The 22,686-nt window shown below is 35.9% G+C and overlaps 4 protein-coding genes and 1 pseudogene across 5 annotated transcripts; 3 read left to right on the forward strand and 2 right to left on the reverse strand.

The window, feature by feature from the left end:
* Nucleotides 1–929: 929 nt before the first annotated feature.
* LOC122028036 (wall-associated receptor kinase 2-like) lies at nt 930–11,940 on the reverse strand. Its single transcript, XM_042587060.1, has 4 exons — nt 11,830–11,940; nt 3,248–4,160; nt 2,972–3,130; nt 930–2,462 (listed from the first exon to the last, which is right to left on the reverse strand). Exons 1-4 carry the CDS (start codon nt 11,938–11,940, stop codon nt 1,321–1,323), a joined length of 2,325 nt encoding a protein of 774 aa, XP_042442994.1. The 3' UTR covers nt 930–1,320.
* LOC122028339 lies at nt 6,415–6,587 on the forward strand (annotated as a pseudogene).
* LOC122027415 (ribose-phosphate pyrophosphokinase 4) lies at nt 11,814–16,326 on the forward strand. The gene is made up of 7 exons (XM_042586365.1): nt 11,814–12,183; nt 13,551–13,866; nt 14,824–14,919; nt 15,032–15,100; nt 15,180–15,308; nt 15,721–15,811; nt 15,905–16,326. Exons 1-7 carry the CDS (start codon nt 12,068–12,070, stop codon nt 16,036–16,038), a joined length of 951 nt encoding a protein of 316 aa, XP_042442299.1. The 5' UTR covers nt 11,814–12,067; the 3' UTR covers nt 16,039–16,326.
* Nucleotides 16,327–19,415: 3,089 nt separating this feature from the next.
* LOC122028003 (WRKY transcription factor 6-like) lies at nt 19,416–20,939 on the forward strand. The gene is made up of 5 exons (XM_042587016.1): nt 19,416–19,641; nt 19,714–19,791; nt 19,878–20,162; nt 20,234–20,359; nt 20,454–20,939. The coding sequence occupies exons 1-5, from the start codon at nt 19,513–19,515 to the stop codon at nt 20,841–20,843; spliced, it is 1,008 nt and encodes a 335-aa protein (XP_042442950.1). The 5' UTR covers nt 19,416–19,512; the 3' UTR covers nt 20,844–20,939.
* Nucleotides 20,940–20,994: 55 nt separating this feature from the next.
* On the reverse strand, nt 20,995–22,508 carry LOC122027596 (heavy metal-associated isoprenylated plant protein 28-like). 2 transcript variants are annotated; one of them, XM_042586587.1, is made up of 4 exons: nt 21,954–22,508; nt 21,742–21,782; nt 21,556–21,628; nt 20,995–21,467 (listed from the first exon to the last, which is right to left on the reverse strand). In XM_042586587.1, exons 2-4 carry the CDS (start codon nt 21,745–21,747, stop codon nt 21,280–21,282), a joined length of 267 nt encoding a protein of 88 aa, XP_042442521.1. In that variant the 5' UTR covers nt 21,748–21,782; nt 21,954–22,508; the 3' UTR covers nt 20,995–21,279. The 2 variants fall into 2 exon arrangements, with proteins under 2 accessions (XP_042442521.1, XP_042442520.1); XM_042586586.1 differs by having other exon boundaries at nt 21,742–22,508.
* Nucleotides 22,509–22,686: the final 178 nt, after the last annotated feature.

The following is a 22,686-nucleotide window of genomic DNA, read 5'->3' on the forward strand; positions in this document are numbered from 1 at the left end:
CTGAAGCCTCGAATTTCCTATTCTTAAAGTTGTTGGTATATTTTCTTACTGCACATAATTGTTGTACTCTAAAATTGTACTCTTGCGAACTTATAGTGATTGCAAAAAGTAAACGCTCAACGAGCGTGAGTCTTGGAGTAGGAGTCGCCCCAAGCTCCGAACTAAGTAAAAAATCCTTGGTGTTTGCGTTTGTATTGTTTACTTTTCCGTTGCATTTACTCTTAGTTTTCCGAAACGAACGTGAAAGCGCTTTCAATCCAACAGCTTGCTTTGATGTTGTTGCTTTGAAGATTTTCTCATACACCACTTTGTCTATTGTGAGATTGATCTAATTGAGAGCATGAGTGCTCTTCTGATTATCCACCAAACTTTCTTTTCAACATCACTCAAGGCTTCTTCATAATCAACCACTACATTATTCAATCAAACTTAACTTGATGAAGACCAAAGCAATTTGGTTGAGTTTCAATAATACAATTAGTTTGGTCTTCCAAATATACAATTTGGTTTAGACTTCCAACATACTAGTTGAACTGGATCTTGTGGCTTCTGAGTTCAAAGTTTCGATCTTTGTCTTTGTAGTTTGGATTTTTTTAGTGTAAATAGTGGAGGTAGGGTTTTGGGGATTAATCTTTTCTTTGATCCTAAAGTTAAGGTTTTGTTCTTCCTCCTTCAGCATTAGAGTTTTTTTTTGCTTATCACTCCAAGAAAAATGGGTTAGAAGGAAATGTTGGATGGAAAAATGTATTCCAAATGTGTTTGAGAGTTGTCTTAGGTTTAGTCTCCCATTAGAAGTTGTATGACAAGAACATTGATTTAAATAGAATAATAATTGTGAATGTTGTGAATATAAAGGTGACACAAGGGTGTAAATCGAAGATCTGAATTTCACTTCAGTCAAGACATGAATTACACTTCAGTCAAGTGACTTGTGTACGAGCCCTCATGTGCTCTTTGAAGTTGGACTAGTTGGAACAAAAATTGTCTAAGTGAATCAGACAATGATTTTACCAATGTAACATATTTTTCCTGTTGTAGAAAAAAATGTGTAATGGACATATTAATAATCGCTCTATTTGTATTTTAGTAAACACAGGAACTAGAAGTTTCACTTCAGTCTTCGGGGAAATGGAAGGGAACCTGATGGATTTGTTTGTATTTTCGAGATACCGGAGCTAGAAGTTTCACTTCAGATAGTTGGAAGGAAACCTGGTTCCAAATGCCTAGAAGTTTCCTGCTGCTACAAAGGAACAATAAACCTACAATTACTTACTAAGATCGAGTTTGGACGTGATAGACGAGAAGGCAACATTCTCTCCCTCATCTGACAATCTCGAAGGGCACCATGGGTTCCATGGAAGAATTGACATAATCACGGAGAACCGACGGAGAAGAGCTTCCAACCATAGCCAGCAAACTGTCTCCCTCTTCCAGATTAACATTTCCCCAAGGATGTATCTTCCACCTCGTCAGTGCCTCCAGCTCCATAGCCACTTCTCTCATCAACGGTCGGTCATTGCTTTTCAAGCTCAAGCATCTCATTGCGAGCTCCGCGGCTGCTTCAAGCAACTCCGGAGTTCCTTCTTCGACAACGCGTTCCTCCAATATTTCAACAAGTCGTCCAGAATTCACGCAGTCCATGAAAAGTGTGGCTAAATTCTTGACAGCTTGCGTCTTAGCCACAGGCTTCTTCCCTGTCAAGAGCTCAACCAAAACAACGCCGAAACTATAGACGTCGCTTTTATCAGTGAACTCCCCTGTTTGGAAATATTCCGGGTCCAGGTAGCCAAAGGTGCCACGAACCAACGACACCAATCCGTTCTGATCCAGAGGAACCATTCTGGAAGCTCCGAAATCGGATACTTTTGCAGTTAAGTTGTGGTCGAGAAGTATGTTGGTGGTCTTGACATCTCTGTGGATGACGGGAGTAGAAGCCGCAGAGTGGAGGTAGGACAAGGCTCCAGCTACTTCCGAAGAGATCCTTAGACGAGCTTCCAAGGACAGAGAGCCTCTCTTGCCTTCATCGTGGACGTGGTGGGCGAGCGTGCCATTAGGCACGAACTCGTAAACGAGCATGGGGACTTGAGACTCGAGGCAGCACCCCAGGAGCTTCACCACATTCCGGTGATTGATACTGGAGAGAACCTCGACTTCATTTATGAACTGTTGGACTTCGGCTTCGTCGTTGCTTATCTTGGCCTTTTTGATTGCGATCACGTTTTGATTAGGAAGTACGCCGCGATAGACTGTTCCGGTGCCGCCCTCGCCGAGGATTCGGCTCTGGTTGTAGTTATCAGATGCAGCTTCAAGCTCCTGTGAGGAGAAGAGTCTGATGTCCGGTCGCAACGAACCGCCGTTCTTCTCAAAGAAGTGCTGCTTCAGCTCTCCGAGCTTTCTCTTCTTGTGAATCCAGTACAGCCATGACCCAATCGCAATAAGGAAAAAGAGGCTCAATCCAACACCTGCATCAATGTTCAAAAACAAATATCAATTACGTTTTCTCATATAAACCACATACAAAAAATGATTTTAATAACTTGTGATTATTGCACACGTTGAGGATTTTATTAGTTAGTTATCTGAACAAAAACTGGCGTACAAGGCCCTGATCAAGATTAAATCCCGCTCGCTCACATCATGATCAGGATTAAATCTGGCCCAATCACGTGAGACTTACAAGCCCTCCACACGATTTCTCCGTGCGAGGAAGGGGCACACCTATTTTGTTCGAGCCCACATCTTGTTCTGGTTATCTCGCTATTGAGTGGAAGCATTGAGAAATGACAAGATTATCGCTGTTAATTACTTGTTTGATGACAGATGCTGCTACTACCATGTTTTTGGTTGTCATTTACGAAAGGGAATGTTTTAATCGAACCAATTCTGTTTCAGGAGCAAGAGCTCGAGAAGTCTGATAAAAGGATTAGAAATGGAGAAACTACGTAGTGGATGTATAGCATCAAACGAGTACCTAAACTGAGATACAGTAATCTCAGTATGGACTTGCATCCGCTTCCATCTCTTTGGCCATCTCCATACATGTACCATGGGCATGAGCAAGAATAGCTCCCCTCTCTATTATGGCACCGTTTGACACATGGCGAAGGAACAGCTGAGCACTCGTTGATGTCTGATCAGATTTTGCAAAGAGATCAGATGAAAAAAATACTAAAGCAGGCAATCAAGCTGATTCACAAAACAAAAGTTAGAATTTGGGGATTTTATAGGCTTAATTAAGTTGACTTACCTGAGCATCCATTTGAATCATTGAGGTACGGGTTGCCGTGGAAACCTTGCGAACAATTACAGAGGTAGCCCGGACCATTAGTAGAGTTCAAGCAGTAGCTGTTGGGGGAGACGCACGCGAAGTCGCGAGTGCCGTTTGCTTGCTCACAGGTCTGGTTCATGATGGCCCAATCCAGCGTCAATGGCTCATTCACCCTGTTGCTGTATTCGGTGAAGCTAGACAGGGTAAAGTTGAGTTTGCCCACGTCGGCCAGGAAGGCGTAGCTGCAGAGGGCGAAGCTGCAATTGGAATGATTGTTAAAGCTATCGACGAGCAGACTAAAGCTGCGGAGATCCTTGGGAATTGGCGCGGTGCAGCAGCCGATGCCGGAGCATGTACCATTGGGCATGAAGCTGGCGTTGGTGAAGTAGGACGAGCATCCAGTCCTGAAAGTGTTCTCCTCATCGTTACTAACAATGTAGCCGTGGGCGTCACAGCCGATGGCCACGAATCTGTTCCGGTCACTGGAGAACTTGTAGTTTGGGAGACCGATAATACTTATCGAGGCCGAGATATAATCTGACAGGCTTCCGTTCTGGTAGTAACAATCTTTGGCGATATAGTTGTTGACGACGAGGGTGCCCTGGAAAAGCTGGATGTCCACCATGTCGATGTTGCCGCCGAGGCCGAGGTAGGGCGTGCCGTCGGTGCAGTTGATCTCGAAGCCTGGACGGGAGCAGCCGGAGTCGATGCCGAAGGGGTAGGGGATGCTCACGTTGCCGCACTTGGACTGGCACCCTGGTCGCACCCACCTGTCCGGCTGTCCGCGGAGTCGACCGACAGCGGCGGTGCTGTTTGGGGGGTTGCCGCTCCTGCTAGCAGCACAAGGCAGAGGAGCAGCAGAAACAATTGCTCCGGCCAGGATGCCATCTTCCTTTGTCGATTAACCGGATTAGCAGCTCTTCGATGACGGCAACAAATTGGTTTAGCTGTTAAATATATGGATGAATTAGTACGTACATTCAGAGTTGATCTAGTCAAGCAAATTGGGCGTCAAACTGTAATTTTATATACTTGCTTCGATGGCGAATTTTTCTTTTCTCTATTTATTTAATATAAATATAATTTATATTTATACGACCGATTCAAATATCAACTGTAGCAGGGGTCATGAAATGCATGATAATATAATTCAACTATTTTCAATCGACTTGGTTGATGGTTTGTGGTATTTTTCCTGTTCGCAGTCTGATGGTTCGCTATCCAAATGGTTTAATTTGAATTCTCCACTTTTTCTTTTGTTATTTCTAATCATTTATTATTTTTGAGAATGATATATTTTGTCCATTAGCTGAGGGGAATCAACCTCTGCCATTCTTGTTGTTTTCTTTGTTACCATCAACCTCGACTTTAATCTCAACATGACAAATTTCCAAGGAGCCCATGGAGATAATTGGAGTTTCTCTAAACCTGTATATTATGCTTTAGATTTTACTCTTCGGTTCGGCTTTTGTATCGATGGACTAGATAGTCGTGTTAATCCAGTCGCTAAATCAGTAGAAAAATTTCCAAGGCCAAGCTAACCTACAAAGATTCAAGATCATTCATCTTTATGGTTAAAGAAACTCAAGTACATCTCTACGTGCGCATTGGAACTCTTTACCTCTCATCCTTTTTCTATTCTTCATCATCTATTATCCTTCGATCACAGCTCGTTGAGTTTGTGCTTTGCTTCTTTGCAATTCTCTTGCTTAATTTTCTGATATTTTGCTGACCTTTACTCCACTCTTTAAATGTTTTTCTAGCTAATGCATTTTACTTTTTTTTCATATCTATATTTTCAACGTTAAAATTTATTGGTTTATATTTACAAAATAGATATAAGGGATTATATTAAATAATGCACGAAACAAGTCTATATGCACTTAGTCAATAAAAATAATAAATTAAATATAGATGGAAGAAGGATTGAATCACTGAAATAACTATGGATATAAGTTTGATAATAAAATAAAATAGAAATAAAAATAAAAATGAAATCCACCTAATTATATGAGTTTGACTGATTTTCATAAATATATGGAAATCATTATCAAATTATTATTCTCAAATCCACAATCTAAATACTATCTTTTACGGTATTTCCAATGGTTAGAGTTCTACAAAAGCTTTTTTATGATCCCAATATGCTACATCAATATCCTAAAAACCTATTGAAACATCTCCAATAGTTAGAGCTCTAAATGATTTTTGTAAGATCCAATTCATAACATGTAATTACATGACCATATACATATTATATCAATTTCAAAATAAAAAAATAATTTCTAAAATTTCATTACTGCTCTTGAAATATAAAGTTCTAACCATTGCACCCACAATGGTTAGAACTTTTTTGTTCAACTTTTTATTTTACAAGCCTCTTTAAAAATCTTAGCTTGGAGATGTCCTTACCATTATTCCATTCACTCATTTCTAAACTCACCAACCAAACACCACCTAAATTGTAAGTCAAAATTTTATTTAACATCCCTATAAATTTAATGTGGTTTAAGGGTATTCTCATTAGTTTGAACATTAATGTATATCATCTCTTTAAAAAACATGTCACGTACTCATTATATTAACATTTATCTATTATTAACACATAATCATATTCATTTTAACATTAACATTCATTACTAATAAGTCTTACTATCCACTCATTCATTTTTATTCTTTATATCCAAAATATATTTTCTTATTTTTTTTTTATAAAATCTGCTCATTAACAACATTCAAATAATTGAACATAGTTAATGTGTGGGTGTTATAAAGCAAACTTAATTTTATATTGTAATCTAATGGAAATCTTGCTATTATGAAATTTTACTATCTTATTAAGAATTTAGATCCTTTATTAATTAATTTTGATAAAGTCTAAAGTGAAATTACATTAATGTTCATTTTATTTTCACAATGAAAATAATTTTAACACTTATTAGTAATTTTCTTTACATGTCTTTAGTCATACATTTTATGATTAGCAACACCGCGAATGGAGAAGCTTTTATAAATACATTGGCCTAACAATGTTAAAAAAAAAATAGTTTTCTCAGCTTTTTGGCTAAGATCAAGTGCGATATTAAATTAATTTTACATGAAGGAGATTCCGTTACAGTAGCTGCATGAACACACCCTTACAAAGTCTAATTTATGGATCTTTTGGCTAATATCAAATGTAGTATTTATTCTTATCAGTTTAATATCTGATATAAAAAATTAAATTATTTTTTTTATAAACGAGAGTATGTTCCAATAACTTGTTGTTAGATTCTCGAGCATCGTCCTTGTATTGTACTACTACATGACTGCTCCCTTGCATTGTACTACTACATAGCCGCACACTTAGTATTACCAAGCTTAATTTATGGATCTGGGTGCTAATTTATATATATGTATATATTATATTACACATATAATATGTGTGCACCATCTAATTTAATAAAAATATTTGTTAATTACTCATTTAAAAAAACAAATTGTAACTAAATTAAGGTTAAAGAATTTTGAACAAAATTATAATTTTCGAAACTTCATCAATATATTGTACCACGTGAGTGACAATGAAAGCATTTCAGACAATTCAACGTTGATATTGACAAAGGCAACAACAAGGTATTTACTTCGCATGACTTGAGTTTAGTCAATTCTCCAATTTTAAAATTAAGAATAAAATTATAGGGTTAAAAAAAATGCTTCTAATTATCATAGCTTTAAAAACAAAATTTTTCAAAAGAAAAAGTCAAAAGAGGTACCGAAGATACTTTGCATGTAAAAATAAATTAATTTAATTTGGTAAAAAGAACTATATATATAGAGTATGGATGAATATATGAAAACATTTTGGACTTGATGTAGTCAATCAAATTACGGGTCAACTGTAAAGTATACACCTTCTTAGAAAGCGAATTTTTTTTGGCTCTATATATATTTATAATAAATATAATTTATAAGACCGATTGAAATATCAAGTGTAACAGGGTAATGAAATGCATGATAGTAAAATTCAATGTATTTCGCTTCTTGACTTGGTTCAGTCAACGATATGAAATGCATGATAGTAAAATTCAATGTATTTCGCTTCTTGACTTGGTTCAGTCAACGATGATTTGTGCTGTTTTTCTTGTTCATTTCGGTTCAGTCTGATTGTTCGCAATCACATGGTTTGAATTCTCCGATTTTTTTTGTTATTTTCGAATCAACATGACAAATTTTCCGTGGAGCCCATGGACATTTGAGTTTTTTCTAAATTAAACCCGTACGTTATGATTTTAATCTTCTCCTTTTCATGATTTCATCAGTTGACTAAATAGATATACTAACAATATCTTATTTTATTAAGGATTTTTATGAAGTTGAAAATAAAATTATGTTAACCTCTTTTATTTTTCATATTAAAAATAATTTTAAAATTTATTAAAAAATTTTAAAATTATTTTTTATATAAAAATATATATTATCATGGTTCTCTTTAATCTCATATCTTAGGATTGGTAATACCAGAGGCGAAAAAATTTCTATAATTACCTTGGGTAGGTTTTCTTAAAAAGTATATTTTTATTTTTTTAAATATTTTTATTAAAATTAAATATAGTATATATTATTATCAATTTAATATCTGATATAAAAATTAAATTAATTTTTTATTTTTTTTAATGTATAAAGAGAGATCTAGAGAGTTTTCGATGACACGCATAAAACAGAAATTAAAGGAGCTGACGGAAATCTCGAGATGCCCTAAGTCTACGTACATTAATACTTGAGATTCATAAATATGAATTAAGGGCATCTCCAATCGTTAAAGATTTGAATGAGCTTTTTTTAGAATTCTAACTTGCCACATCAACATTATAAAAACTCATTGAAACATTCTCGATCGTTAAAGTTTTGAGTGAGTTTTTTTCTTTTTTAATTCTCTCCACATGTAGTTGCATGACTCTATGCATATTATATCAATTTCAATACAAATTTACTATTCTCTCTGCAATTAAAAAAAATCTACACACAATTTTTTTCATTTAATATCTTTATATAGTTTCCATTTGATATTTTAATTAATTATAATATTTAATTTAATTTATTTATAATTAACAATTAATAAATTAATTAATTTTTAATTTAATATAATTTATCATTTTATTTAATATTTTATTATTTTATAAATTTAATTTAATTATAATAATTTGTATATATTTTTTAAATTATCTCAAATATATTTATTTTTAAAAGAAACAAATATAATTTTAATTATTACTAACTATTTATAAATTGAAAGATTATAATTAACGCATCAAATAATTTATTTTTAAATTATTTAAAAATGATTAATCATGTACATTAATTATTGGCTCCACCTTCCCAAAAAAAAAAAACAGGTTTGAAAACTCAAACCTTCTTTTAAATTAAAAATCTCAAACTTCACCTATACAACCATAAAAACTTTTTAATGAGATTTTTAAATTTTACAACTTTCGATAAAGTTTACATGGAAGATGCTCTAAGTCATACAAACTCGTTGGGAATTTGAATGGCAAAAAACAGAAGAGTTGGATGGAAAGATTTCTCATGTGCAGGGGAGTTAGTCACACGTTGAGAAGTGGGTGGGTTGATGGTTAATTTATATTGGATCATAACTATTCGTAAACAAACATGACTTATATATATTATACGGATCAAAGCAGGACCAGTTTTAGTAAAATCTGCCTAAGCAATTTAACTGTATTTTACAACCCGAATCTATATATTTTTGCAGCCTAATCAATTGTGTAACGGATGTATTAATGGATCTTAATGGCATATTCCTAACCTCCTGAGTGAAACGATCGATCATGGTTAACATTTTGATCTAGATGATTAAAGATAATAAATTGTTAGATTGTAAGATTACAAACAAAGTCCTATATTAAAAATATATAAGAAATATTATGAGCTTATAAAGGAAAGATTTATCCATTGATATCATATATTTTGAATAAGCCTAAAAGTAAAATCATAAGAGTTTAGACTCAAAGTAAATAATATCATATCATATCATATTATTATGAATATATCTAAATTCTTTTTGATCCGCTAACTATGCACAAAAAAACTATGATATAATTAAACCATTTGAATAGAATATTGATCTCGAACAAAGGAAGTCGAGCTCTTATGTCCGGATTAAGAGACTCAAACACCAAGTAGTAAGTCATGGTGGATAGTTAGACAGAAAAGCCCTAGTTTCGACTAAGTAAGGAAAATTTAGTAGGTCAAGTGGACCGAGAGGTAAGGAAATCTTAATAGATTTGGTGAACTGAGGGACAAGGTTTCAAACAAAATCTCATATTGAAAATGCATAGAAATGATTATGGACTTTATAAAAAAAAAATATCTCTATTGGTGCGAGACCTTTTAAGTAATCCTAAAAATAAAATCATGAGGGTTTAAGCTCAAAGTGGACGATATCATATCATTATGAAAATATCTAAATTCCTTCCAATCCAACATAAATGACCACCATTTAACGTTGCCTAAAGTCACAACTTCTATATGAGAAGGTTGTAATCTTGAGTATTCAGGTACATACTCTGTTCACCACGAACAATCAACGTGACCTCAAAGCACAAGCGGAGGAAACAAATCTGTTTTAAGAAAACTGTTTCAAATGCATACCTTAGCATTTCCTTTCCCAACTCGGTACAACACTCAATTGGTCTTGGATGATACTTGACAGTCAACCTACTTGTCAACTAGCTAGGCACATCCTAACTTGGTGCTCGTCTCACTTGGACTTAGTTGTCGGGATGATATCCCGACTTGGACTCGACATCCATCGGGGAGTGCTCAGACGCTCGGGTCACTCAGACTTACTTAGTGCTCGGGCGACACTTGACTTTCCGACTTGATACTCGTCACTCAGCATCCCAATTGAGCTCAGGAAGCATTCGACAATCACTCAACAAAATCTCATTTGAGCTCAAATGACTTTAGAGTTTGACCTAATCAGGTTGACAGTTTGCGATTATTAACTCAAGTTATCCCAATAATATTTCATTCTGTATTTCAAATTTAGTAAATTTCTGTTGCAACTTCGGTAACAATATGTTCCAACAAAATTAATGATATATCTTTTAAATTTTCACTTTGCTCTCGGTTTTCTTAATAATTGCAAATTGATCTTTTTTAAAGTACAATTTGGACAAATGTAGTTTTATGTGATAACGTAGGGATAATGCTTAGGTTCTTCACTGGCCATTGAGATATTGTATTCAAGCACTTCAATCGTCTTACTTAATCAGACAAAATATTATAAATGAGCTAGCTCCTTGGAGTTTACGGAGTGATGTTCAAGTATTTCAAGATAGAATAATGTTTTAAAGTTATTTTATTTTTAATGATATTTTTGAGTGTAGAAGTAGAATCACTAAACTATTTTTGGAATTTTTAGTAGCAGATTCGCTACCAAAGCATTTTGATGAGAGACTGGATCTTCTAATCCATTTTTTATAAATATGGAGATGATCAATAATATAATTATGATTTAATTTACTATTCCTTTTTGGTTTATCTTCCTATCTAGAATATAGTTTGGATCGGAATAGATGGTCGGAGGCTATCCCTCGCTCGGCGCTCGACAGTCCGACCACTTACCGACCATCGTTGACCTTCGGCCATCCACCTAAAGGTGTCACACGAGTCAACCTGTGGCAGGGCGGGTCGACCCGTGGCGGGCCGATCATTTGGTGGGGCGGGCCGACTTGTCAACTTGGCAGGTTGAAAAATTTCTAATCCAACCCAATCCAAAACGGGTTACGGATTTGACGCGCCAACCCGCGGGCCCCATCAATTTTTTTTTTTTAAAATTTAAAAAATATTTTATATCTTCAATGCTTTACTTCGAAAATGTTCATCAATCAAATATATCCATAAACATGTATTTTAAATATAAATAGACGTAAACTAGTACCTATGTTTGATGAAAAATATTATTTTAATTTCAAAATTATAATAAATAAAGATAATAAATTGATATAAAACTTAGTTTACATGTGTTTCTAATCCGTAGATCAACCCAAACCCTTTGCGGGCCGACCCGCACGGGTCGCAGGTCTAGGCGGGTTGACCCGAGACAGGCTTGGGTTGATAAAATTTCAACCAAATTAAACTTGCTTAAATTATGTGACGGGGTGAGTCAATCCGATGGACATAATTCAAATTGATGGCTCTACTTTCACCTCATCTAAATTATAATATGAATAAAAAGATGAATATATAGACCATCCCATAATAATTAAAAAAAAAAATCAGAGAAACCTTGACCATTCAATTCGATGCCCAACACTAGCTTATTCATATGACATGTTTTATCGCTGGCTTATTCATGATTAAGAAGGATCATGATTAGGAAATAATATTTTTATAAAAATAATATATAAACGAATTTTCTTTTTTTTTAAATCTAGAATAAAATTATTTAGTAGTGAGAATTGATTCCCAACTCCCAAGCTCACTCGAATAGGAACCCAGCTAATTTGGAATAAAAGACGTCATCATATCTTATCCAAGATCAGCCGTAGATTTGCCCCAGCGCGCGCGTAGTGGAGCAGCCTTTCTCCGACGCTGCGCCGTGCATCACAGCAGACGGGGGCTACGACGCCTGAGAGCGCAGCGTCCATGATTTTAGTGGCTGCCATTTTTTTCTTGCCTTAATAGCGGCCAAAAAGATTTGACGTGGACGACCTAGGCCTTGATCTCTCCTCCTTTCTCACTCTATTTTTGTCCGAGGGCGCGACCTTGGCGTCGGCGGTGGCGTTGTGGGCGATGGCTAAGAGAGCGAACAAGCAGGTAAATCTCTTCTACTGCGCCGAGTGCGAGGAGCTCGCCAGGAAAGTGGCCGATCACTCCGACGCCATCCAGCTCCGGACTATCTCTTGGAGGTAAATCTCCACCTCATCTTTCTTGGATTCTTTGCACGGAAGATAGACTACTTGGCGAACTGGATCTTGTGGCTTCTGAGTTCAATGATTCGATCTTTATCCTCGTAGTTTGTATTTTTTTTTCTTTTTTTGAGTGTAAATAGCGGAGCTAGGGTTTTGAATAGGCCTAATCCATTCTTTTTATCCTGAACTTAGGTTTCGTTCTTCCTCCTTAGCGTTAGAGTTTTTTTGTTGTTGTTGTTGATAACTCCAAGCAAAATGGATTAGAAGGATCTGCTCTTCTGTTGCTTTATCATCGATAAACGTTTTTCATTTTCGTATCCTCTTCCGGAAGTTTGTCTAGGTTTAATGATGCATTGTAACAAAGCATGAGTGTGTCAATCTGTTATACTTTCTTCTTCAGAGGAAGAATTTAACTTCTCATCCATTGTTGCAACTCGAACTAATAGGACGTATCCATTAACCATATAAGAAACCTAAACCATGTGTGGAAATGCTTAAGCAAAATCTATGGAAGTATTTGACCTATCTAGACATTCTCTGTCGGTTTCAATTTCCACGAAGGTTTGACATCCTCAAGGATCAAAGTCTATGCTATAGAAAATTGTCCCTTGTCGGCAGAGCAAAAGTCCAATAGCATACTCATTGTATTGAGCCCGCCAGTGAGAAAATGGACCCAATTGCAGTTCCATTTACAGGTACATCGATTGTTGCATCCCGACCAGCAAAGAGAATTGACCAATTATGTTTAATGTAAATTACCTGGCTGAAATGTTCATCGCCTAATTCCTGGCTATAGACTTATTATATAATAAGTAGCCCACCAATGATGAAGGACAACAATGATGATCACATAATGTGAGAGTTCTCAGAACTCGGTAGAAGGTTACTAGTATAAATTCAATAACCAAAAACTTCATAAGGTTGTTGTTTATATGCTAACTATCCTAGAAATAGATGCTTTGCTAACTCAAGGTCATTTCCATGATTATGAAGAGGTTGTTTTGAAGTTGAGATGATTAGCCACTCTTAGTTATCTTTTGCTTTTTCTAAGAGAGTCAGGATTAAACACTCACATGTGAACCATAACCCATTGACATGTATGTTTATCCATTTTTCTTCTTTTAAAATCCTCAATTATGTTTAAGTGCTACATCTTATAATATAAACTGTGCAATGTAGTGTAGCAACTCTATTCATTGGAAGTTGCAACAAATTTTCCATCTTGAGCTTCAACTGCCTAAGCTTTATTTTCTATGCATACAACTAAGTGTTTTGTTCCTGTTCTTAAAAAATGTTAAAAGTTCATCTTGCTAAAATGTAATCTCAATTCAGACAATACTGATTTTTTTTTGTGATATTACTAGAAACTTTGATGATGGATTCCCAAATCTCTTCATCAACAATGCACATGACATTAGAGGACAACATGTTGCTTTCCTAGCCTCTTTCAGCTCGCCAGGAGTCATTTTTGAGCAGATATCTGCAATTTTCGCTTTACCTAAACTATTTATTGCTTCTTTCACCTTGGTATTACCATTCTTTCCAACTGGCTCTTTTGAACGGGTGGAAGAAGAAGGTGATGTTGCTACTGCATTTACAATGGCAAGAATATTATCAATGATTCCGAAATCCAGAGGTGGTCCAACAAGTGTTGTCATCTATGATATACATGCTTTGCAGGTTTGTCAAAGTTGTATCCTACTTATGTGACACTTTTGTAGGAATCTTGCATCGTAACTAGTACCTCTGCGCGCTATATTTTTTTCAATATCACCAACAGCATGAACCTAATGTGAATGGAACAAATGGATGCTGTCAGTAGTTGCTCTATGTTTTTATTATAGCATTCATTTCTTAGATCATGTATTTTTTTCTTTCCTCAGCTGGTTTGATAGGAAAGAAACAAGTTTGTACTTGGAGAATGCTTATGTTTCTTGGAAAAAGAAATCAAATCTTAATAGACTTTCTTGGTTGAAGTATTTGCAATTTGTGATTTAGCTTCTTTCCATTTATCCTCTTGAACAGACGTGTTATTTATTCAGTATTTTATATTCTTGAACACTGAATATGATGCATTAAAATAAAGTTTTAAACCTACTGTTCAGAAATCAACATATGTTCCAGTGTTCGATATTTAAAATACAAGTGACCATGTTCTTCTACACTCTGAGGATATACTAAAATATGTTTTGCTACCTAATTGCTTTGTCAAGCATTTGATCACTTCATACATTTCTTGTGTATGCGAGTACTTTTAAAATTGGATTGCATTCTTTTAGCTGGTTGACCTGTTACCCAGCAATGCTGTCTGAAACCTTGATAAACAATTTCTTTTACAGAAACCGAAATAATAATAACCCAAAAAGGGTTAACAAGATGCTTCTGGTTTTATAAATTTCTGTGTTTTAACCGTTTGTATTCATCAGTTCTGCTGCAAAATGACTGGCCTTTTTTGTTTGGTTCCACTCAGGTTTTGACAAATTAGTTTACACTGAAAATTTTGCTGAGAGGTTAACCCTTTCATAGCATTGAGTGATTGTTAACAAATTACTTTAAGCTGCATGTGATGTGTAATTTTTTGTTGTAAAATTATTTCTTGTCAAATCTTTCTTATATCATCGCTTTCATTTTTCTCAGGAAAGATTTTACTTTGGTGATGATGTCTTGCCCTGCTTTGAAACTGGTATTCCTTTGCTGTTGCAGCGCCTACACAAACTTCCAGATGCAGAGAATGTATAGAACTTTGAAATTTGTTGTTTTACAATTAAAAGATATAATATAATAATTCTTCTGATATATACCCATAATTGGTCCACTGATCCATCAATAACCTTCATTCACATAGATCACTATAGCATTCCCAGATGATGGTGCATGGAAGCGATTTCACAAGCTATTGTTGCATTTCCCAATGGTTAGTGTTGGTCAGAAACAGTGCTATTGTTAAAATTATTGGCTGTTTTCTAATTGGGAATTCAATTTTGGAATAACAGGTGGTCTGTGCAAAGGTTCGTGAGGGTGACAAAAGAATAGTTCGAATTAAAGAAGGAAACCCTGAAGGCCGGCATGTTGTTATTGTTGATGATTTGGTACAATCTGGTGGGACACTTATTGAATGCCAGGTATTAATAGTGATCCTGCCCATGGATAGATAATGACTTTCAATGCTATATTTCCTGATTGACTGTGGATCATGTCACCGAGAAAAGAGAATGTTAAGCTTATTATCACACAAAATACTAATATCGCAGGATTGCTATATTACTGTTTTTTTATCTTATTTGGTAAACTAGTATAACTCAGCAGTGACTGGAGTTTCTGCACAAATCAACTCGGAGAAATTATATATGATCACCCTCTTTTGTTATACGGGTTTAGTTTTTCTTCATTGTTCTTTGTCTCATATGATTACTAGATCATGTACTATATGCTATTTCTTTCTAGTTTTCATGCAATAGTGATGACCTTATTTGTCATCTGCCACTGTCTAATATCCATGAACTTGGAAGCTCAATTTGGTTTACTGACTAACAGAAGGTCTTGGCTGCACATGGTGCTGGGAAGGTCAGTGCGTACGTCACTCATGGCGTGTTCCCAAACAAATCGTGGGAGCGATTTCTGCACAGTAATGCTACTATGTGCTCATTTTCATTGCTGTGTTTTTTGTTCATCCTTAATGATTTCGTAATTCTAATCTACAACTGTTTATCTTTTACAGAGGGATCAGAATACCAATTTGCTCACTTTTGGATAACTGACTCATGCCCAGTGACAGTGAAGGCCATTACTGATAAGCCTCCTTTTGAGGTCCTCAGCCTTGCCGGCTCGATTGCTGATGCCCTTCAGATCTAAAGTTCAATCAAAACCCTGCCAGATTGTAGTTGCAGGCTTGTGATCTTCCAAGTGTTCAAATGAACTGACTTTATTTTCATGGAATGATCCTCAATAAATGATTCTCAGATCAGCTGATCTCTGTATACGATGTTCAAGTTCTATCACTGTTTGCACTCTTTAGTAGGGTGAAAAGATGGTTTCGCCAGTTCGTCCGAGTTGATTTGATCTTTTTTTCCCTTCGGATCGACTAATGTTGTTGTTGTTCAGAATTAATTGAGAGAAAATTTCTGGCTGTTGCGACTTTTATCTGCTTGACAAGCTTGCTGATTTTTGATTGCTTTATATGTATAATCTAGAACAAAGTAGCTTGTCTGCGCAGTGTGATAAAATAATAAGCCATCATTTTTTTATATCATGTATTTATATCTTACAATTTGATTAATTTTGAGATAGAAGATACGGTCTCATATTTTGTCACCAAATAAATCCACGAATCTTCTGACCTAGCGCTCTTGCGTCACTAGAAATTCGATTGTCGCAGGTGCGTTTTGTGCGAGAATTGAATGTTCATTGTTTGGGAAAATAATAAGTCATCATGTTTTTAATATAAGGTATTCAGATTTTACAGGATTAATCTTGGATAGATAGATTCGGCTTCACATTCCATCCCCAAATAAATTCATCGGCTTGTAGCCTAACAGCTCAGTACACTAGGTTTTTGAGCACACTACAGGCGTCCGTTAAATGCGCTACTGGACCTCTAACCATGTCACCGCACTCTAGGGGAAAAAAATAATAGGAAAATACTAAATGATTAGAAATAGGTAAATGAATCAACTAAGCTGAATATGAAAAAGTTCATTTAAAAATTAAACGAATTTAGTTCAATTTTATTTAAGATATATATATATATATATAATTGATCTGCTGCGGATAAAGCCCGTGCGGACCGCTGCGGACATGCTTCCTGATTGGTCACCAGACCGATCAGGAGGTCCCTGATCGGTCTGGTGATCGATCAGGAAGCATGTCCGTAGCGGTCCATACGGGCTTTGTCCGTAGCAGATCAATTCTATATATATATATCTCGAGCCTCTTAACGATTACGTTCATGAGTATTTAAATGAACATATTCGTGAGTTCACGAACTAAATACTGTTAAAGTTCGAGCTCGACTCAATAATGTTTTCGAACTCGAAATTAGGCTTGAGCTTAGCTCGTTAACTTATTCGAACGAACTACGGCTTAGCTCGTTTACATGCCTAGTTAAAATTTGGTCACTTAGAATTGACTCTTTCCTAATTTTAGGATCATTATTAAGAGTGTACAAATAATATTATATTTTATAAGTCAATTATATTCTTTTCTATAGGAGTGGCAATTCGGGTCGGATTCAAGTTGGTAGATTTGGATTAGCGGATTGACAGGTTGAAACATCAAAATCCAAACCCAACTTGATTAATATTTTGGATCAAATTGTTCAACCAAAACTTGACCCGTTTATTTGTATTTGATCTGGACCCGACCTAAAATGACCCATAATCCAAATCCAACCTGACCCAAAATGACCCATGCATATATACAGATATATTTTCATGTTAACTTGAACTTAATTCGAATCCGATACAAAAAGACCCATTATATAAAAATATACTTATTTTAACTCAACTCAACTAGAATCAAATCCGAAAATATTTATAAATGATTTCGCGGGTTGTAATTGGATTATTTCAAGTGATCTGAACCATACATATTTATTAATCATGTCAATTAGGTTGATCCGAACCCGATCTTAACCCAATAAGATCGGCCCCTAATCTGATTTTTCATTTTCGGTTCGGATAGCATTTTTATATCGGATCAGAAATTACCACCCCTACTTTCCTATCTATTTTCATTTATAATTTTTAAAAATTATCTCTTTTTTATATTAATGATTAATTATATTTTTAAAATAATATAGATTTTACCATTAAAATTTACTAAAAATTAATAATCATTGGAGCAATAAAAACAATCTATCATGGGGCTTCCAGTAAGTGCATACGCTAGCTATTGGACCTCTGACCATCTCATTGTACCTTGGTGGCAAAAAATAATAATCATTCGAGTAATACTAATCATCCTGGGAGAAAGGTAATTCGTTATCTTATTAATTCTTCCAAAATAATTTTACATTCCTTAAAAGGAGTTAAATTATCGGAAGTATTTACTCTCAGTAGAGCGATTCTTTATATTAGAAAAATCAGATATTCATTAAAAATTAACCCTAAAATTTATTAAAATAATTATTTATATAGATACTAATTACGTCAACTAATAATAATAATAATAATAATAAACATGGTCAGTAAGATCATAAGATCATTGTGTTTTAAAAAACTAATAAACAAATTAAACCCACGGCGGTATTAATAATAATACTCATAATTATATTTTTATCAATATTTTTCTCTTTTTTTAAAAAAACAAACATTTTTTTTTATTTTGCTGAAGTTTCATTATTTTCAATATTTTACTACATACAGCGAGCTTATCCAATTTTAATATTTCATTAAATTATTGTTCACTTAGAAATTCAGTTTAGTTGTTTTATCAATATTTCCCTAATTTAAAAGGTATTTGCATGCTTTCATGATATCTGAAAAGCTTGATATTAATTTTGCAATTTGAATTTAAAGAATAATTTAACTATAAATTGATTTCTTAATTTCCTTTCATTAATATTCTCTTGACAATAATGATATGAATACACATGGACACCGAGGATGTACATGTAATATAGTCAAATATTTTTTTTTTTTAAAAAATTAATCAGACTGATAAATTGAGAAATATTCACAGCGAATAGTTTATGAGTCCAATATCTTTTAGTTGTATGTCTATTTAGAGAAAAAATTCCTATAAATTTATTCTAACTAGGGCTAGAACCGAGGGTACCTGGATGATAAATATTTTTACTTAAAAGATCAACCAAATTTGTTACAAAGAACTTTGACTCAGTCATTAAAACACATACCTATTCCAATTTTTATTTTCAAGATCAAAATTTAAATATATTCTAAAGATATATTTTTTTAAAAAAAATCAGATAACTGATAGCATATTTTTAGGCGAAAATTAATAACTTTTTATTGGTCGAACATTTCCAAATGAGATGCCCAAAAATTTATTATTATTATTTTGTCAAATTAATTACGTGGAATTAACAAGTTTTTTGGATCGCTTGCAAACTGTTGTAGATTCGCGGAGGTGGCCACGTCACGGATAGGGTTCCCATCATCAGATCCTATGCCGTCCTATTAGATCTCAACGGTACGCCTTGACTGCGCGGCCACCAAGTCGCCCCTGCTCTCTATAAATCGTTCTCGCATTGCAACCTTCCAATTACAACGGCGACTTCTTCTCCTCCTAATTCGGCTTTCTCCATCATCTTCCGCTTCTTCATATCCTTTTCCTGATATTTGCTTCCTCTCTTCCTTCCTCAAAGTCATGGAGAATTCTGGGTCATCCTCCAGGAAGAGATCGTCAAACCACATCCGGTTCTTCCCGCAGGAGCCGAAGCGTGGCCGCATCGAGTACCAAGATCACGAGGAACCGAACCTTGACCTGACACTTCAGGTCAGTTAAGATCTTAAATTTCTATAGAGTTAAAACGGATACGCTTATCCTTTATGAATCACTCTGTAACAGCTCGGTTCGTCAAGAACAGTACAAAACCAGAGGGCACAAATTCAAGCGCCGCCAGCAGCGGAGGATAAAATTGCTAAGGTACGACGACCAGTTAATTGATCTTCTCTGCAAATCATTGATTCTTACTCGGGATCTTGACATTCTTCGTGACGAATAAAATCCAGTGGGAAGCGGTTCGAGCAGAACTTGAAAGAGCGGAAGATGAGAATCGACTTCTGAAGGAAAAGCTTAACGAAGCAAACATGGAGAACAAGGCATTGCAAGATAGGCACTCGGAGCTGTTGCTCGAACACAATCCAGATGAGCAAGGAGGAGCCGTCGTATCGCCTTCATCGTCCGATCGAACCCTCTCTGATCACGACCGGTCCTCGCCCTCCAACCCAGATCGAACCCAGCCGATCATGAAGGACACCCAAGTTTCGGTTCGGATCCGGCCCGAACAAAAGTTGGTACGTGTGTATATATATATATATTTTGTAGCAATTTCTAAATTAATCCTCCTAACTGATTCATTGATTAGTTTCACGATGGCTGTCATTGGAGAAAATACGGAGAGAAGTTGTCGAAGGGGAACCCTTTTCCTCGGGCTTACTTTCGTTGTTCTTGTTCTCTTAATGTGATCAAAAGATGCTCTGTTCATAAGAAGGTACGTAGTGGATTCAGACTGTACACATGAAGTAAATCTATATCTTTTTTTTTTCCTCAAATTAATGAAGGAATTTCTTTCTATATATGTATAGGTTCAACGTTGTGCAGAGGATCCGACGGCATGGACAATAACCTACAAAGGATCGCATAACCACCAACTTCCTCCTGCCGCCCTCGCGACGGCCAACGCCACGTCGGCGGCCATGTCCATGTTGATGTCTGGTTCCTTGTCCTCCGCATCAGTAATCTCCGACAACAGTGTTTTGGCCGGAGCGACGATCTCGGTAGCCGACCCTTTCCCCACAGTCATGGTTGACTACACTCGCCCTCCGCCCGCCGTCGCAAGGATGAGCGAGTTGACCAAGGTCATTTTCACTGATCCCAGAGTCAAGGCTGCGCTCGTTTCCGCGATCACTGCTTCCTTCTCGGTTCCCAAAGACAAAGGCGACGGCGGCAGCCAGGAGAACGGCAAGAAAGAGTGAATTAAGCGACCTATCACTAATGCTCGGGGTTGTTCAAATTATGTATTTCGTGAATTGATTAGAGATACTGGAACTCATTTAAAGTCTCTGAACGTTTCTAATCGCCATAAGATGATAAAAAAGATCAAGAATCAAATGAAAAACTGATTTTCTTTAGTTACTAAATACAATCATCTGCACGTATCAGTCTTTTTCATTACCATTTAAACTGTGCCATGGTTGAATATCCTCTAGAATACTGACCATATACAAACAAAACCATCCATTAAATTGCTGCACCTTTAATTTCTTAGTCTGATCAACACTCGAGTTTCCAGCACCATTTGATCTGATGGTCCGAAAGTAAACCTCCATAGCATTAGCAAATCCTATGAAGAAGGCCTCCTTTGTCTTCTCATTATCTTGGGCATCTCCAGAATTATATATGTATACTTTCCTAGAAGAAACTATAGTGGTTGAACATGAGACTTCCAGTTGCGTAAGTACTAAGAATCTCATTATGTGCAGACCAGAAATCTGCTCTCAACCCCACTCTCCTCAGTGCCTTGAGTATCCTATTCCGGTTTGCATATCCTGTGATTGTAACTTTCTGAACGCTCGCCTCCACTTCAACCTTCTCAATCCCTGATCAACAATGGCATCGTGATTAATCTCTTGTCACTATCTTAGAAACTCACTACAAGAAAACAGGGGAAATTAAGTAACTATTTACCTTTCACTTTGGACAAACATTTCCTCAATCTCTTCTCATGTAATGCTACCATGTCCACCTTTAGCTCTATAGTCTGTGCCATCGAAACATATATTAGCATGAGTTCAGTGAATAAGAATATGATTCTATGTCCTCCAAGTCCTGCAAACTTTAGGAAATCATATCTTACACACTAGTATTAATTACCTCCATACAAACTCCAAGGTTGCAATAAGCAGGGGATGATTCTGTGTGTGCGAGAAGCGAATAGTCACATGAAAACAAAGGGAACCAGTAAAACCATTATGAGATTAGTGTTGGTTATATAGTGTGCAGGCAAAGTTGTTCCCATTGATTCCAGGAGTTCAGCAAGGGAATGAGAGCATCTTTGTTTGTTGCTTTTCTAAAGGAAAGCATACCTAGGAACAAGGCAACGAGAGGATCGAGGAGGAGGGGATTGTGCCGAGCTCAAGGATCAACGTTTGCTCGGAGGAAAAGAGAGAGGGGGGCGTGGTGGGCATCTGAGATGTGGAGGTGGCCATTGACGAGTCCAAGCTGGCTTTTGGGATCTTTGAGCCACAAACATGGCCAGGAATGTCTGAAATTTGCAGCAGGCAGTGACGGTAAAAAAGAAAGGGAAAGATAAAGCGGCAAAAGGAAAAGAAGAGAGATCATCTCTGGCATGCAATTAGACCACGATGCAAGTTTGGTATTGATTTCGCCTGGAGATTGCTTGAGTTGGACAAGGATGATTGTGCACTAGCACTCCAAGTTGAGAATCAGCTTGATTGATCAAGGCATTTGGAGATCTGAAAAAGAATGGCTTCTCACTGACAAGAAAATCATCATGCTGTCTTCGTTGCTAAAAGGGAATAAAAGATCTGAGAGGGACCAGTAGGATCTCCTTCAGAGCATTCTTGAGCAAGATTCAATCAAATACTGAACATGTCAATGTCGTCTTATATCTACTTTTCTGAGACAGTGATGGGACTCGCGATGAAGGATTCTGCTCTGCGTTATCCTCTATCAATCATTGACAAAGCTAAATGAGAGCAACGTCGTCCTTGTATTTTTGTGGTTCAGTAAATCTCAATTAACAGGAGATTAACAATCGTAATTTCATTTTGACTCCTATGATTTATAATTTTTGTA

Source organism: Zingiber officinale, chromosome 10A, assembly GCF_018446385.1.
Source record: "Zingiber officinale cultivar Zhangliang chromosome 10A, Zo_v1.1, whole genome shotgun sequence".
Classification (NCBI taxonomy): domain Eukaryota; kingdom Viridiplantae; phylum Streptophyta; class Magnoliopsida; order Zingiberales; family Zingiberaceae; genus Zingiber; species Zingiber officinale.